The sequence below is a fragment of the Danio rerio genome, chromosome 8 (genome assembly GCF_052040795.2).
Source record: "Danio rerio strain M-AB ecotype USA chromosome 8, GRCz13ab, whole genome shotgun sequence".
Taxonomy (NCBI): Eukaryota; Metazoa; Chordata; class Actinopteri; order Cypriniformes; family Danionidae; genus Danio; species Danio rerio.
The window spans coordinates 41,351,337-41,366,392 of record NC_141028.1 but is presented as its reverse complement, the minus strand read 5'-3'; the positions used below and the strand labels follow the sequence as shown (position 1 = coordinate 41,366,392).

General features: G+C 32.7%; 1 protein-coding gene and 1 long non-coding RNA gene across 43 annotated transcripts in view; one reads left to right on the top strand and one right to left on the bottom strand.

Annotated features, from left to right (window-relative positions):
- Nucleotides 1-14,246, top strand: part of LOC141375883 (uncharacterized) — a 270,920-nt gene extending 256,674 nt beyond the window's left edge. For 2 of the 3 annotated variants that reach the window (XR_015498272.1, XR_015498277.1), the window contains exon 6: nucleotides 11,734-13,549. This is a non-coding gene — a long non-coding RNA (uncharacterized LOC141375883). Of the gene's footprint in view, nucleotides 1-11,733 lie in introns of all 3 variants that reach the window. The other variant, XR_015498265.1, reaches the window with a different exon arrangement.
- The window catches only part of magixb (MAGI family member, X-linked b), a 177,533-nt gene that overhangs the window by 69,464 nt on the left and 93,013 nt on the right, over nucleotides 1-15,056 (bottom strand). For all 40 annotated transcript variants that reach the window (XR_015498256.1, XM_087265117.1, XM_087265120.1 and 37 more), the window contains one exon: nucleotides 11,679-11,852. Coding sequence is in view for 39 of the 40 variants with exons in the window: in XM_087265117.1 (XP_087121243.1) it covers nucleotides 11,679-11,852 (174 nt within the window). In the remaining variant the exon portion in view is untranslated. The remainder of the gene's footprint in view (nucleotides 1-11,678; nucleotides 11,853-15,056) is intronic.

Here is a 15,056-nt window from a genome sequence, read left to right as displayed (position 1 = left end):
AGCACCCGGTGGGGAACACGCAAACTCCACACAGAAATGCCAACTGACCCAGCTGGGACTCAAACCAGTGATCATCTTGCTGGGAGGCAACAGTGCTAACCACTGAGCCACCGTGCCGCCCATATATATATATATATATATATATATATATATATATATATATATATATATATATATATATATATATATATATATTGTACAAATTCATTTTTTTCTGTAAGTGTTATGTTTATGGATATGATGTTAATACTGCATATACAAAATACTTTCATTTAGGTTATTCTATACTTTATTCAGGTTTTTGATAAAATATTTTGCACATACAAAATATTTCTTTGTAAAAACTAAATGTTGCTTTGTTTTTGTTTTTTTAAATGTCCTGATATTGTGATAGAAGTAAATGTGTCAACAAGGATTCGTAATAAGGTTATCTTTTCTTTTTGCCACAGGCTTTTATTTAAGATAGTAACATTTAAGCTAAGTTGTCTTAAAATATTAGTACATACATGTACCCTTTTTAAATTACTTTATTACTATTTTAAATGCTTTATTTGATCAGGTCATGAACTTTCATTTGGTAAAAAAAAAATATATAAATATATTTAAATGTATCTTAATTAATCCAGAACACATATTATGTAAAACACAGTTTTACCTTAAAATTATAATGTCAGATCAAAGCTGCAAGCAGCGATGAAAGAGACCTTACATCTGGGCTCACTGCTGATACCTGATACCGGAAAATATGCTATTACTGTATTTTTGATTGTCATAATGGTTGCTGAATTAAATCTTAAATGATAAAACATCACATAAAACCATCAAGAATACAACACTTAAGAGACACATTTTGACATTTTTTTTATCTTTTTTTTTAATCATTACTGTTTACTGCTGTCATTAACGTTTCAACATGTTCAACATTTTTATCATCAATGATCACATTTAGAAATGACGTTAGTATTCCACAAAAAACACTGAAATAAGAGATAACTAAATGTATTTATCTCTCTCTCTCCAAACTATATACAGTGTTTTCCCACAAATGTGACTTTCATCTTAAATGCAAACCCAAGTTTTCCTCATTTTAGAGTCTAAAAGAAAATCGCTACTGTGTCAGCTGTGAACTGTACTGGAAGCGGGGTCAGCATCTAAGAGGCAAAGCGGTACATTTAATCCATAGAGACGGATCGGTATGTAAACCTCCTCTGTTGATTGGCTTCAATGTCATGCTTTGATCGATGTTTCTGTCATCTGTGCCACTGCCCATGGGGTGAAGACACCAGGGCCAGACAAAAGTGCACAGACAAACAAAACCCAAGTGAAGTTATGAAAGAGTCGACTGGACAGTTTTGACAAACTCAAAGTCTGTCACTGACTTCTTTTTTGCATCATGTATTTTATCAATCTTACTGGCTGACAGCCTTTTAAGCTGTGCAATAGTCAAGTGTTCTTCATTATGAGTGTCATGGCAGACTAACCTCACAAAATTGACAAGAATTTTGTTGTTTAGTCCTCAAATATTGTTTAATTATATAAAAAATAACTATTTAAAAATATCAGTGATGTGCTAGTGAGTCGTTGGTTGTTACCATTTACATACCCCCTGCCAAGCGTAGCCTTACCATGGACTGTTTTTTGTGGAATCTACCGGTGACTGCTAGGTATTTTTATAGTGGTTAAACATGAGATATGATTCCTTCAGGGTATATCTAAATAACAATATTTGTTTTCAATCATCTATTCTATATATAGATTGCACTATTTTATCTTTCTTTTCTTTTTTAACACATTTTAATATGTTTTTATCTGTTTAAATATTTTTTATCTTTGTTTTTATTTTCTTATACATGTCTCCTTTATTCCTGTTTATGCAAAGTACTTTAAATTACCCTTGTGTATGAATTGTGCTATATAAATAAACTTGCATTGCCTTGCCTATTATTTGTTCCAGAGCAAATAGATTTGACTAAGGGCAAAGCTAAGTTTTATAACTATAAAAGAAAAGGCCATTATTGCTTTGACTGACTTGCTGAGCATCTATAGTCTTTTATGAAATATTGATGTTCTGTAAAAGATAATTAAGAATAGCAGTAGTAGTATATAACATATATTTTGTTTAAGAACCCTTAAGGTTCTTCCTAGGATCTCTCTTATTTTCTATTTACATAAATGACCTCCTTTAAATGTGTCTTTTGTCAGATGTTATTATTAACAGCCAATACTGTTATTTATACAGTACATCTAAACATAACATCTATCATATTCACCCTTCATTACAACAAAATTTAATTATATTCAAAAATGTTTTTTTTAGCTCTTTATCGATTTGTAGTGAAAGGAACCCATAGTATGGACTTCACAACTAGGTATGCATGTCTTAATTCAAGAAATACCCTGTCTGTTAAGTTTTCAGATGGTACGGTACTTGAGAAAGATGAAGATTGGAAGTACATGGGCCTCTAGCTTGACATTTTAACTCGCGTTTAGGCCTCATATTATAGCCATTGTTAAAAAAAATATATATATATATATATAACTTACGCCTCCTATATTGCTCAATTAATTTTTCCACTCTAAAGACTAGCTTAAGAATTGGCACTGTTACTCTTTTCTCTCATTAGCTATGTGGATATTGTCAAACAAAACGCAACAGTCACATTTTAACACTGAACATAATTGATAATAGACTCATCATGTGCTACTCATTGAATTTATTATCAATAAAAGTTAGACAAAAGTTTTACTGGTTTCATTAACAAATTAACAAGTCATCTTGTATTATCCCATTTACTTTGAGCAATACTTATTTTCAATTTGAGAAAAATAATTTCAGTAAAAACAATATAATTTTTTTTTTATAACTGGGATATTACATGCTTTAAATCTCTAATACATTTGTAATCTATTTGCAAACAACACTTAAATGAAATATATATATATATATATATATATATATATATATATATATATATATATATATATATATATATATATATATATATATATATATATATATATATATATATTAAGGTTCTTTGGCACAATCTACATTGTGAAAGCACTATATAAATAAAAATGAATTAAGATATGGATCATTCAATCCAAAATTAATTGATGCAGTGAAATAAGGCTTTAATACTGTTTTGTACATTGTAAGTGTGAACATACTGTCACTCACTATAACAATTCACCAACTAAAAAGCCAGTGTGCATATATGGCTATTATCCACAGAGAAAGCTGTTCAGCTATTAAACCGAGCCTGTCCCTCATTCAGCAACGATTCATTAATATAAAGACATTCTCCTATATCACTTGAAATACCATATGGGCTGGAATACAAAAAAGTGGATATGAAGGATCCCCAGATGGGACCAGAACATCTGCATCCTGCACTCTGTACAAAGGTAATTAGCATATCCCACAAGAATCATAAGCCCAGCTGTAAACAAACACATACTGTATATACACACTCTATCTGCTGCACTGACGCTTACCAGAAGGGATATGATACCATGAACCCTGACATACAGATGCTATTTTAGTAATCACAAAAGATATGGTCATGAATTTTAAGTTTTTGTTCTGTTATTGTATATTGAACATTTTGGTTGCAGAAAAACATTATACATAGAGGTAGAGCTAATACTCATACACAGCGGTGGACTGGGACAGTATTTTCACACAGGAACGATATTACCTTATATCACCTATCACTGCAGTGATCGGAAAATCAAAAAGCTGTGGAGGTGGCAGGGTGGGACTGAGGTTGGGCAGGCCAGATTCACGATTGATGATCCTGTGGCCAGTCTGCCCCTGCTTTTACATTATGCATTATTTAGAAAAATATTTATGTTAATGGAAACTGATATTTACATTTGTGTATTTGACTGTCATTTTTAACCAAACTGACCTGTATTGCATAAACACACACACATATATATTAGTATAATACATTATCTTGAATACTTGACCTTAGCATTGCTGTTGGTACATTCTACTAATAATAACATTGCTAACTAACCAGCTAACCTGGAATTTAAAAATGAGAGTGAGTAAATTGTAGATTGTTACTTTTTACTATTATTTTGCCACAAATGTCAGAACCTTGGTGTCAATTTTCTAAACTCTACACACTTTATTATTCTCTTTTTATTTTTTTTAAACCTATGATTAAATGAATAAAATGTTCAGTTAATCCACTGTCCAGGGGCGAATTGGGACAAAATTCAGCCCTGTCACTGTAGCCACACCAGCCCACATTACCACACCGACACAGCCCCACTCATGAACATGCACATTCACTACTTATATTGATATACAGATGGCGAAATAATCATTTGTCATGACCTGTCACTCAAAAGCATCTTGCTATAGCTATACATAATTTATAATATAGCCAAGTAAGATTTCTTAAAACCTTTCTTGCTGTATAAGCTGTTTATTTTGACATTCTTTTGACATCTAGGCTCACTGTTGATTATACAGATTTATATTTTAAATACAAGTAATGAGCTGTTCATGATCTCTGTCACTGGTGACATTTCCAGGCGGCAAAACAGCAAGATTCGGGAAGTGTCCAACTTCAAATCTATTTTTTGATCCCTCCTCTTACTGCAGTTACCTGCTCTAGTCTACAATGCAGTCAAGGCAAGGCGGATCTCAAACAAGCCTATTCTTGCCAGATATTGATTACGTCCGCGTAACCTCAGATTGGCTCAGCCCATCTCGAAACCAGCCGGTCGTCACCGATTGGGCCAAATGCTTAACATTTATTATTATTATTATTATTATTATTATTATTATTATTATTATCACCATCATCATCATATATTTACAACTTGCAAGAGATAAAAGCTACCTGCATGTTAAAACAATAGCTACATTAAAAAATAAAGAATAAATTTAGACTGACCGGCCCACATTTAAAAATGGTCCGGCCCTTCTGGCAATTGGCCAGATGGCCAATCCACCCCTGCCACTGTCTGTACTATTCCTTCTACACTTATGTATAAACCATAATGAAACCTGTATCATATATTTTAAACAACAATCTTGAATGATTGATAATGCTTGTTTATTGAAACAATGTGTATCTTGTGTGTGGATGATCAAAATTTGTGTTCCAGTAGTGTTTGTATGATGAAAAGATTATGTGAACCATGAAAATACAAGACTTCTCTAAAGAAATGAATGCAGCATGCAGAGTTTTGAACACTGGAGAGTCTGTTTTATAAGTAGTGACTGTTTGGAGTTTTGCGCATAAAGTTTTGAAAATTGACACCAGGGTTCTGAAATTTGTGTCAAAACTATTGTAAAAGACTGTAACCCTTGTATGCTGTTGGGGATGTTTTGATCAACTCTGAGGTGATTTTGAGGATTGATTTGGCCACAGCTTTGGCTGTGTTTCAGCAAATGGAATGATTTTTGATAATAAATCTTATTTTAACAAATATTTGTTGAAAATGCTTTGAAATTTTTCAAAAACTCGACAATAAACTCAAAAGTGACACATTTTACCTCTTACCAATAGGAAAAAACACCAACAATCAATATGCATGATTATATGCTGTCATGGCTCTGCAATCAAAAAATGCCATTATAATGGATGTCAATGGTGAAAAATACACAGTGAACGAAATGAACAGTACACAGGGGTTAACTAACTTTATGACTTAATTTTTTAATAATTATTCACATGCATACATCATCATTTATCAATCATTTTAAGGCATCGGCTTTACTGACATTTTTCAGTCAACAACTCACTTTGAAGGGGACCAAGATATAAAATTAGTCTCTTATGTTTATGTATGTGAAGATTCACCTCAAAATAAACCACAAATAATTTTTATAGCTCTTTGAAACTGACACTTTTAGGGTTTAATCCTAAAGGTACCAATTCGGTGACTGTTGCTTTAAATTCAAATGAGATTGTGCTCCCAGCCCTACTTTTAAAAGAGGTTGAAGCTACAAATGCCAAACAAGACTAAAGGCCGGCTCACACTCTGCGATCTTTAGTAATCCTGAAAGATTGTAGCATGTCAGAGTGCATGAACATGGCTCCAATGTCACACTGTAAGATCTCAGCTGTCATAAAGTCAGACTGAACAACAATGAAGACGCGCCAAACACGAAAGGAAACACCCCGAAGTTTGACTTCATCAACCAGTGACACTTTCACTATACCGCATTCTGAAATGATTCCTCATAGCAAACATAAACAATCTGTAGCGGCAATTTTGCACACAGCAAGTCTCAATAATAAAACCAGGAAGAAAAAAAACAGTTTTGACATTTTCCCTTGCTCATTTAAATTGTCGCATAGATTGCGTCATCAAATGTGGAGCTCCTATTGGTTCTTAGATTGACGCTAATCACAGCTGTTGTCATACTGCAGGAAAGTGTCTGAAATCTTCTGACACTCCCAGAACTTCATCGGAGGACCAATCTGATTACAACGAGCACTAAGCTGCTGTCTGTGAACATGTCAAACCTATGATCAAAGATCACTGATTTTAGGAATCTTTAAAGATTTCCCAAATTTGTCTCAGATGACAAAATCATGACTGAAATCTCACAGTGTGAGCAGGGCTTAACATTCTATGCTAATAAGGGGGAGATAGTCATTAATAGGTGGGGCTTTCTCCTTCTGATGACATGTACGTTGGGAGAATGTAATTGAAGTTTTTCTGCAGGCTGTTTTTATGAAGTGTGATTATAAAAAAATAAAATGAATTCATTTTTACTATTAGAAGATGGTTGTACTCACACACTGTTGCCACACAACGCTTAAACAGCTTATAAAAGTGATTTTTGCACAATAGGCCCCATTTAAAAGCTAAAGATTTACTCAAATTTTAAAAGTAACATCAATTATTGCTTTTTAAAGTGTACTTATCCTTTTTTCCATGTGGCATATGTAGTGACATCATTAATTCTTGCTACTATGTATGCGTCATGTGAGAGAAAGTATTTTATAACAGGTTATAATGTTGTCAATAATGTTCAGTTTCCTAAGCTTCAGATGACCTCATTACTGTATTTTTTCTGGAGCGCTGGGGATTCATTTTTTGCTTTGAACTTGCAGTTTATAAATCCTCCATGGACAATGATTTCAGCTAAAAGTCAACTTTACTGTTCTGCTGGAGAAAGAAAGTAACTTAAAAGGGGCAGTTCACACAAAGATGCAACTTTTCACCATATACAGAACTTACACTCAGATGGTTATAATCATTTTTAATCGGTTGAGCATAAAACAAGCTAACTAAAGAATTTTGGGCAAAAGCAAATACTTTGTGTTAAAAAGAAGAAAGAAGAATCTAAAAAAAAAAGATTTGGAACAAGGATGGGTAAAAGATAACAAACATTTTAGGCTACTTTGTAAGCTCTCCCTTTACATCTGAACAGGAAGAAACAGCAGATCTTTTTTTTCTCACTAAAGATTAAGAGATCAAATATAGCACAGATTTATCTGACATCTGACTAGACATGATAAATGAAATGAGCACCTAATATTACAGCATGTTTCATATTAGCACTTCTACCTAAAAACAAAGCTAATAAAATGTGATTGCTCATGATGTCACCCCATTAAAGGATGAGACAAGTAGGAGACTTGTATTAAAGACCTTGGAAAAGACATAAAATAAAACACTACCTGACAAACATAACCCTGGCAGTAGTGCCGTCTTTATCAAGGAGAGAGCATCCATGCATGCCCTAAGGAGTATGTGGGTCAGAACATTGTGCTGTCAAATGTGGTCTTGGTGGGCAGAATGCAGTAAGCCCAGATGGTCCTCGGCTAGGTCTCTCAAAGGTCTTTATGAAATGTGAAGACACAGAAAACTAGTCTTTAGGAATGTTGGGAAGCATTTTCCATGGTAGAATGACAACACTGTAAAAAATATTCTTGTTGCCTTAAATATTGTATTTTTTTTTGTCATTACTGACATTACATTCCTAGTCACTTGAATATAGTGACATTAATTTTTACCCAATTAACCCAATAAAACATGTTAAAGCAACAACAAAAAAATTGTCATCTTGACTTTGTCATAAAAGTGCAGTGACAGGGGTTTATATTGAGGCTTCGGAGTACACAAAAGTAAAAAATTATGTCATAGTGACCTTAAGGGGCTGTTTACACAATGCTTTTTGCCAAAAAATATAAACTTTTTATACGTTTGCCTGTTTGTTTACATGAGAACTGCGGTTTTGAGACTAAAAACATATAAATCTCTGAATGGGTAAATAGTGGACGTTTTTAAAAATGGTGTTTGTGTAAACACCTGAATATGAGAGTTTATGAAAAAGAGGATGTCATGCACACGTATGATACGTATTCAGAGTGGTGCACATTAAAAACGCAAGCGCAAACAAACACACAACAATCATGAAGTATGTGTTACTGTTGTGTTGCTCAAGTTAACACTTTGAGACATAGCAAATTCTACATACACACCAGCACTGTCACTTCCAACAGCTACTGTTTACTAACACACTGACCAAAATACTGGCCTGACATACATAATACTGTGTTTTGGCCTTTTTTGCATGCATGTGTAAATGCAGGCCATTTTGAAAATGTCATGCAAGCGTGAATCTCTCAAAATGGAAGAGAAACACGTTTCAGTCTTTGTCGTGTAAACATAGCCTTAATTTGGTCTAAACATTGATTATACTATGACCAGGGTGTGAATTACAGGAGGGTTTGACCCCCCCACCACCTTTATAATGACTACAAAAAAAAACGATGTCAGAGAGGGAATGGGAGTGGCGGACTGACCTTGAAATAGTGGGACAATACTTTACACTGAACTGCATCTTAAATAATAATAATAATAACACAATTGATATTAAGTTCATTTCAATGTAAATTTGACCACCCCTATAATGGTTTAAACCATTATCAATGTATAATCATGCAACAGATAGAAACTATTCAGTCAGCAGTCTGAAACCAGAAGATTCAATAGACAAAAATACACTTTTCTTGTAAAACAGGTATCCACATATGCTAACACATGAAATGTAAATAATAAAACAGTAAGTGCAATTTTCTGATCATCTATTTATCAGTGCTTGTCCCCTAAATGTGCCATTTTGTATCTAAAATAGGTCATCTTTGAGAATCAAATTTGTTTGTTGAAATAGTCTGTCAGAACCTGTGAGAATCCAATCATTATACCTAAAAACACGGAAAACTGTATTACGTTTAATTAATAAATAAGATGTTATTGAATAAAATATATGACTTTGCTTCGCTTAGGCATATTTTTTTACACAAACTACTGCAAAAAAGCCGATTCCCTTATAGTCAATGTTTGATTCGGACACTACACACACTACAAAACTGACGTTTGTTTTTTTGTTCAACCTACTTATTTAAAATGAGCAAAAACAACACACATTGTTTTTTGGAGGGGACACAATAGTTTTTGCTCAACACACTTAAATTTGTAAAAAGTTAACTTGATTTCCTCATGTTGTCCCAGTACAAATCAATTGTGTGGAACCCAGCATTTTTTTTGCAGTGCATGTCCTATAATCCTTAACATATGTAAACAAATCAAATGCACTTCAATCATGTGCTCGAAATAGAAAAAAACTGATTCAAATATATCCAGCATCTGTGGCTTTCATAACAGGATAATGCTGTGTAATGATGTGCCGAGCCTCTGTGATATATTGTATTGTGTTTTGCGCCCACACATTCTCCTCAGATCCAAATGTCAGGCAAAGGTGGAATAATAATAAAGGACAAGGAAACCTGAAAAATATCACACGGAGCACGGGTTTGTAAGCATCTCAGGAAGAAAGAGAATGTTAGAGCTGACATTAGAGCAGGATAACAATGACTAAAAAAAAAAGAAGAATGGCATTATTTGCCTTGTAGCTACTCAGCTGTCACTATGAGCAAAGAAGAAATGAATAAGACTGGATATTTTTATTTATATAATTACAGCCACTTTTGTGCATGTTTTTGAGCATCCTGTTTTGGCAAGCTGAAGTTAAAAGATTTAAAAGGGTACTGATTTATAAAAATGTAAATCTGAGAAAAGATTTTCAAAAGCAATCATGGATAAAAGACAAAGCATTTCTCAGATACAAGACAAATACTTTGCAATATAGACCAAAAACTGCAACATTTTCAACCTCAATCCAGAGCACAAAAGACAAAATAGTAAGCAATTAACAATAATAATAATTTTCTAATAATCATTTAACTGCATCTAATTCTAAAATAAGAGAAATATAAGTTATATAGTCCATAAAAGTAATGCATTTCTTGGGTGCTGCTTTTGTACCAAATCATAATTACAATCACCTATTGACATCACCTGTTTCAAATCACATCATCATTAACCAATTTACGTAACTACTAGCCCTAAAACGTTCATGTCCCAGCATTTTTTGGGATGTATTGCAAGTCTAAATGACAGGAAAGGATGTATATTTACAACTGAAATGAAAAGATAAAACATTAAATATTTCTGCACACTTCATTGCATATTGTCTGCAATGAAGTTAAATTTTCTTTTTAGAAATCAATACTTTTATTAATGTGTTTTCTATACTGTCCCCACTTTTATGATTTGCAGTTGTAGCTATTTTGATCTGACTAAAACATTTAAAGCAGTAAGTTGTTGTTTTTTTGTTTGTTTGTTTGTTTCACTTTACTTTTGTAACAGAAGCATTGGAATATCCCAATTACACTGTCAAGTAAATTGTGACTCTGCTGTCTCAATTACATTTTAAGAGATGGAAACAGTTTGTGAACCTCATTCTGATGTCCAAAATGCATTTTTTTTTCTTTGGTGTCCTAACAAGCACCACACATACAAATAAACAACAGAAAATGAAATGAATCCTTCATTTTACTGAATGAACTCTCTGAACTGAACCGCAAGTAATTATTTCCAATAGCGACTCTCATAAATGAATCAAGTTTTTAATGAATTCAGGTAAATAATTAAAATTAATAAATATTTTTTCATTATCTGTTTGTCAGTTTAGTTTTAACCTCATGTTGTCAGAATTCTGCATATAAATACAATGAAATTACAACAAAGCAAAGAAAAAAACAATACAATATAAAAAACTAAATAAAAAATAAAACTAAAAAAACATGACAAAACAAAAAAACACAACACAAAACAAAAACAAAACAAGTCAAAAAACAAAACAAAACAAAAAACAAGACAAAACAAAACAATTTTATATATTGTCAGTGATGTTTTCTGTTTAGTTTGATCCTCATGTTATGCCAGAATTATTTATACAATACAATGAAATTACAACGGAACAAAATCAAAAACGAAGACAAAAAAAGACAAAATAAAATAAAAAACAAAAACTCTTTTTTTTAAAAACAATATCAAATCAAAACCCCCCAAAAAGTTGATTCTAAAAAAAGATGTTTTTACAATATTTCATGATTTTACACCCTTTTACTATTTGTTTACTTTTGTGATGCTGAAGTGGAAGAAACCAGAATTAGCAATGCCAGTCTAACAGGTTTAATGTTCACCAAAACTGGCTCTTATTTAATATTCAAACAACAAGCAAATATATAACAATACTAACAATTTATATTAGATATACATCAACTATATATCACTTTATTTTATGAATAAATAAATTCATACATAAATTTTGTAGATATTTATCTGACCTGATAGACCTGAGTCCTCCTCACTGTTGTCGCCTTCCTCTCCTGCTTTCTCCAGGTTGCTGAGTGATTTACTGCGAGTGCGGAAGTTTCTTAGCAGGTTGCGGTGCTCCTGGTAGCTGATGGGAGGGCTGTCAGGGCCAATGTGAACCGGACGAGGAGTCCCGTAGTAATTTCCTAATCCAGGAAGCATAAGAAGATTGTCACTCATGTCTTCCAGGGACTACTTTGATACAGCTTGACAGTTTTTACTCATGAATAGTTTAAGTTTCTGGTTGGTATTTACAAATACCAACCCTGATTTCATTGTCTAAAAAAAAATGTTATCATTTAATCCTACACTTTTATTACAATGAGTAGAGATTTAAAGGGATAGTTCACCCAAAAATGAAAATTACTTGCATTTACTCTGCATGCCTCAAGTGGTTACAAACCTTTATGAGTTTCCTATTTTCATAAACAATATATTTATTAGGGCTGTGTGATTAAATGCAATCGAATTGCAATTTGAAACGTTACATTTAGTTAATCGCAAGAGGCTGCAATATGAAACATATATGAATTTTTTATTTCCCCATCCATAGCAATTGCGTGACTGCCTGCTGTGTGTGACAGTCTTACTAACTAATTGAGTGAGCACACTTTTGTTCTGCCCAATCAGAATTGCTAAACCGAACTATACAGAAAAAAACTATAATAGACAAATTAATAGCAAAGAAAAACAGCATTGGTAAAGTGGGAATATTTTGGTTTCAAAGTGACAGAAACCGAACAAAAACAGGTGATTTTTAATAGCTTTCACAGAATTGTTGCCACGGCATGCAGATTATTAAGCTGAAGCTTGACAACAATATTACATTTCTTTCTTGAATCACAAATCAAATTGCAATTGCAATATCTGTCAAAAATAAATCACAATTAGATATTTCCCATAATCTCACAGCCCTATTTATCATGGTATTTTGTTAATGTTAGTTAGTATTATTTAGGTTAAATAACATCCGTTCATCTTAACTCAGAGTGCATTTTAGCAAGCATAACTTTTTAATAATAAACTGAACTATGATTAATAAATGCTGTACAAGATTGTTCATGCTTAAAGTTAATGCAAAATTAAGTACATACAACATTAACTAACATTAACTAACGGACCATTTTCTAAAGTGTTACGATTTTTAGATAATAATATTGATATAGATATAAATAATTATTGGGGGAAAAAATGCTAGAAATTTTAGAAAATGTTAACCACTGACATCCATAGTATGATTTCTGAGATGTTTTCAAAATAACATCTTCTGTTTTTTAGGGAAACATTAGTCTCAGGTTTATGACAAGTAAAGGTTGAGTAAATAATGACATTATTGTACATTTTGAGTGAACTCTCCCTTTAAGGATATATTGTTTATAACATATAACAATATTCTATTACACAGTAAAAAGTGATTAATTATTTTACTTTTGCGTAAACCTTGTTTTAAGTTGATTTCACTTAAAAACTTAATTTTTACAATTATGCACATAGTTCATTTACTACTTTACTTGCTTTTTAAAATAAAATCAACTAATATCTTTTTAGAGTGTACTGTATATTGTGATAGTGTGTTCTCTAATAGCATAACATCCACCAAGGATTGAATATCAGGAGTAATATTACACATTCAGACCTTTCAAAAGATTTTGAAACATTTATAAACGTGGCGTACACACAAAATGAAGGTGAAAACATGCGTATACTATTTCCCACCCAAAAGTTGTGATCTGTAAAAAACAAACTTGATGGGAGAATGTACGCAGTTGTAAATAAACTCTACAGAAACGTTTAACTTGAATTTTGACTGAGCCATAATCTTTAATAAACAAAATTCTATTTTATGCTTGAGTACATTTATTTTTTGGGAAGGTTTCTGCGCAAAGTTTTATTAATGCGACCCCTGATCTCCATCTGTTATTGATTGAATTAGTTGCCTTTGCAGTGGTAAGTAAATCATGCCTTGCCGTGTCTGCAAGGTGAGAATGGCGTTTATGGCATTTTGTTAACGCTGCTGCACTTTTTATGCTAATTCGTTTTATTGGTTTAATCAGATGAGGTAGGAGATCCTGCCCCTGAGAGCCATAACTCACATGCTAAAGGCACACGTGTCACTGGGCCCACAGTAATGATGCTAAAAGAGGAATGAGTTTCCGATCCCACACCGAATAATCAATTGTGATGTTTGTCATGAAACGTCTATTTTATTGCCTGTGTAATGGACAATGGGCTTAAATCTTTAGTATAAATTGGCACTCAAAATAGAAACCGAGGGGCTATCTGCACTTAGTATAGATGGTCATTTAAAAGTTATGGGTAAATACTGTTTACATGTAAAGGTATGGGAGAGACTGAGATAAACTGAAGGAAATGATAGCTGCTCCCATAGGACCTTTGTTTTGTCATCAGTTTTACTTCCTCATGTAAATTCACACCACACCGACAGATGCTGATGAATGTAGACTATAACCGGTTTACAGCACGTCACTTCACAGACAATCTATGACCCAATTCTGCATGTATAAAGGGGTGGTTCACCCAAAAAAAAAAAGAAAAAAGAAAATTTACTAATTCATGAGAGGGTCCAAACCTTTGAGTTTCGTCTTTCTGTTGAACACAAAATAAAAAGAATCCTGAAAACCTGCAACCCTGATATTGATCATATAAATAACAAATAAAATGGAAGTCAATGACTACTGGTTTCCAGTTGTCTTTGAAATTGTTGTTCAACAGAAGAAAGAAAGTCAAACAGGTTTTGAGCAAGGTATTTAACAAGCATACAGTAGATCTCAAGTCAATTACAAATCGCAATTCTGATCAATTCTGATTCTCTTTTTTACTAGTGGAAAAACTCCCACATGGCTGAGTTGTTGTGTTTCCTCTAGCAAGTGCGTATCTGCTCTGTGCAGTGTCACATGATACGGATGGCACAATCAAAATAATCATGGCCGGCATCTGAAGTGGATCAAATAGCAAAAAATAATCCTAATTGTATTGTTTTTACTATATCGGGCAAACAATTTTTTTTATGATGAATCTGCTTTCAGGAACTGTGTCACCCACTGCCGGAACTAACTTCCATAAAGGATCAGATGTGCTGAATCCAGGCTTAAAACGCATCTGTTTAGATGTGCATTTCCTAAATGAGCTATGTCTGTCTAATTACACACCATTCTATTTTTATTTATTTATTTATTTATTTATTTTATTTTTATTTATTTTTTTTTATTTGCTGTAATACACTTTAATCTGCTTTATTAATTTACTTTTTTTACAATTTACTTAATTTTAATTTTACTTTGTGATTGTTTTATCTTTCATTTTAAACTCTTTTGGTCGCATTTTTATTT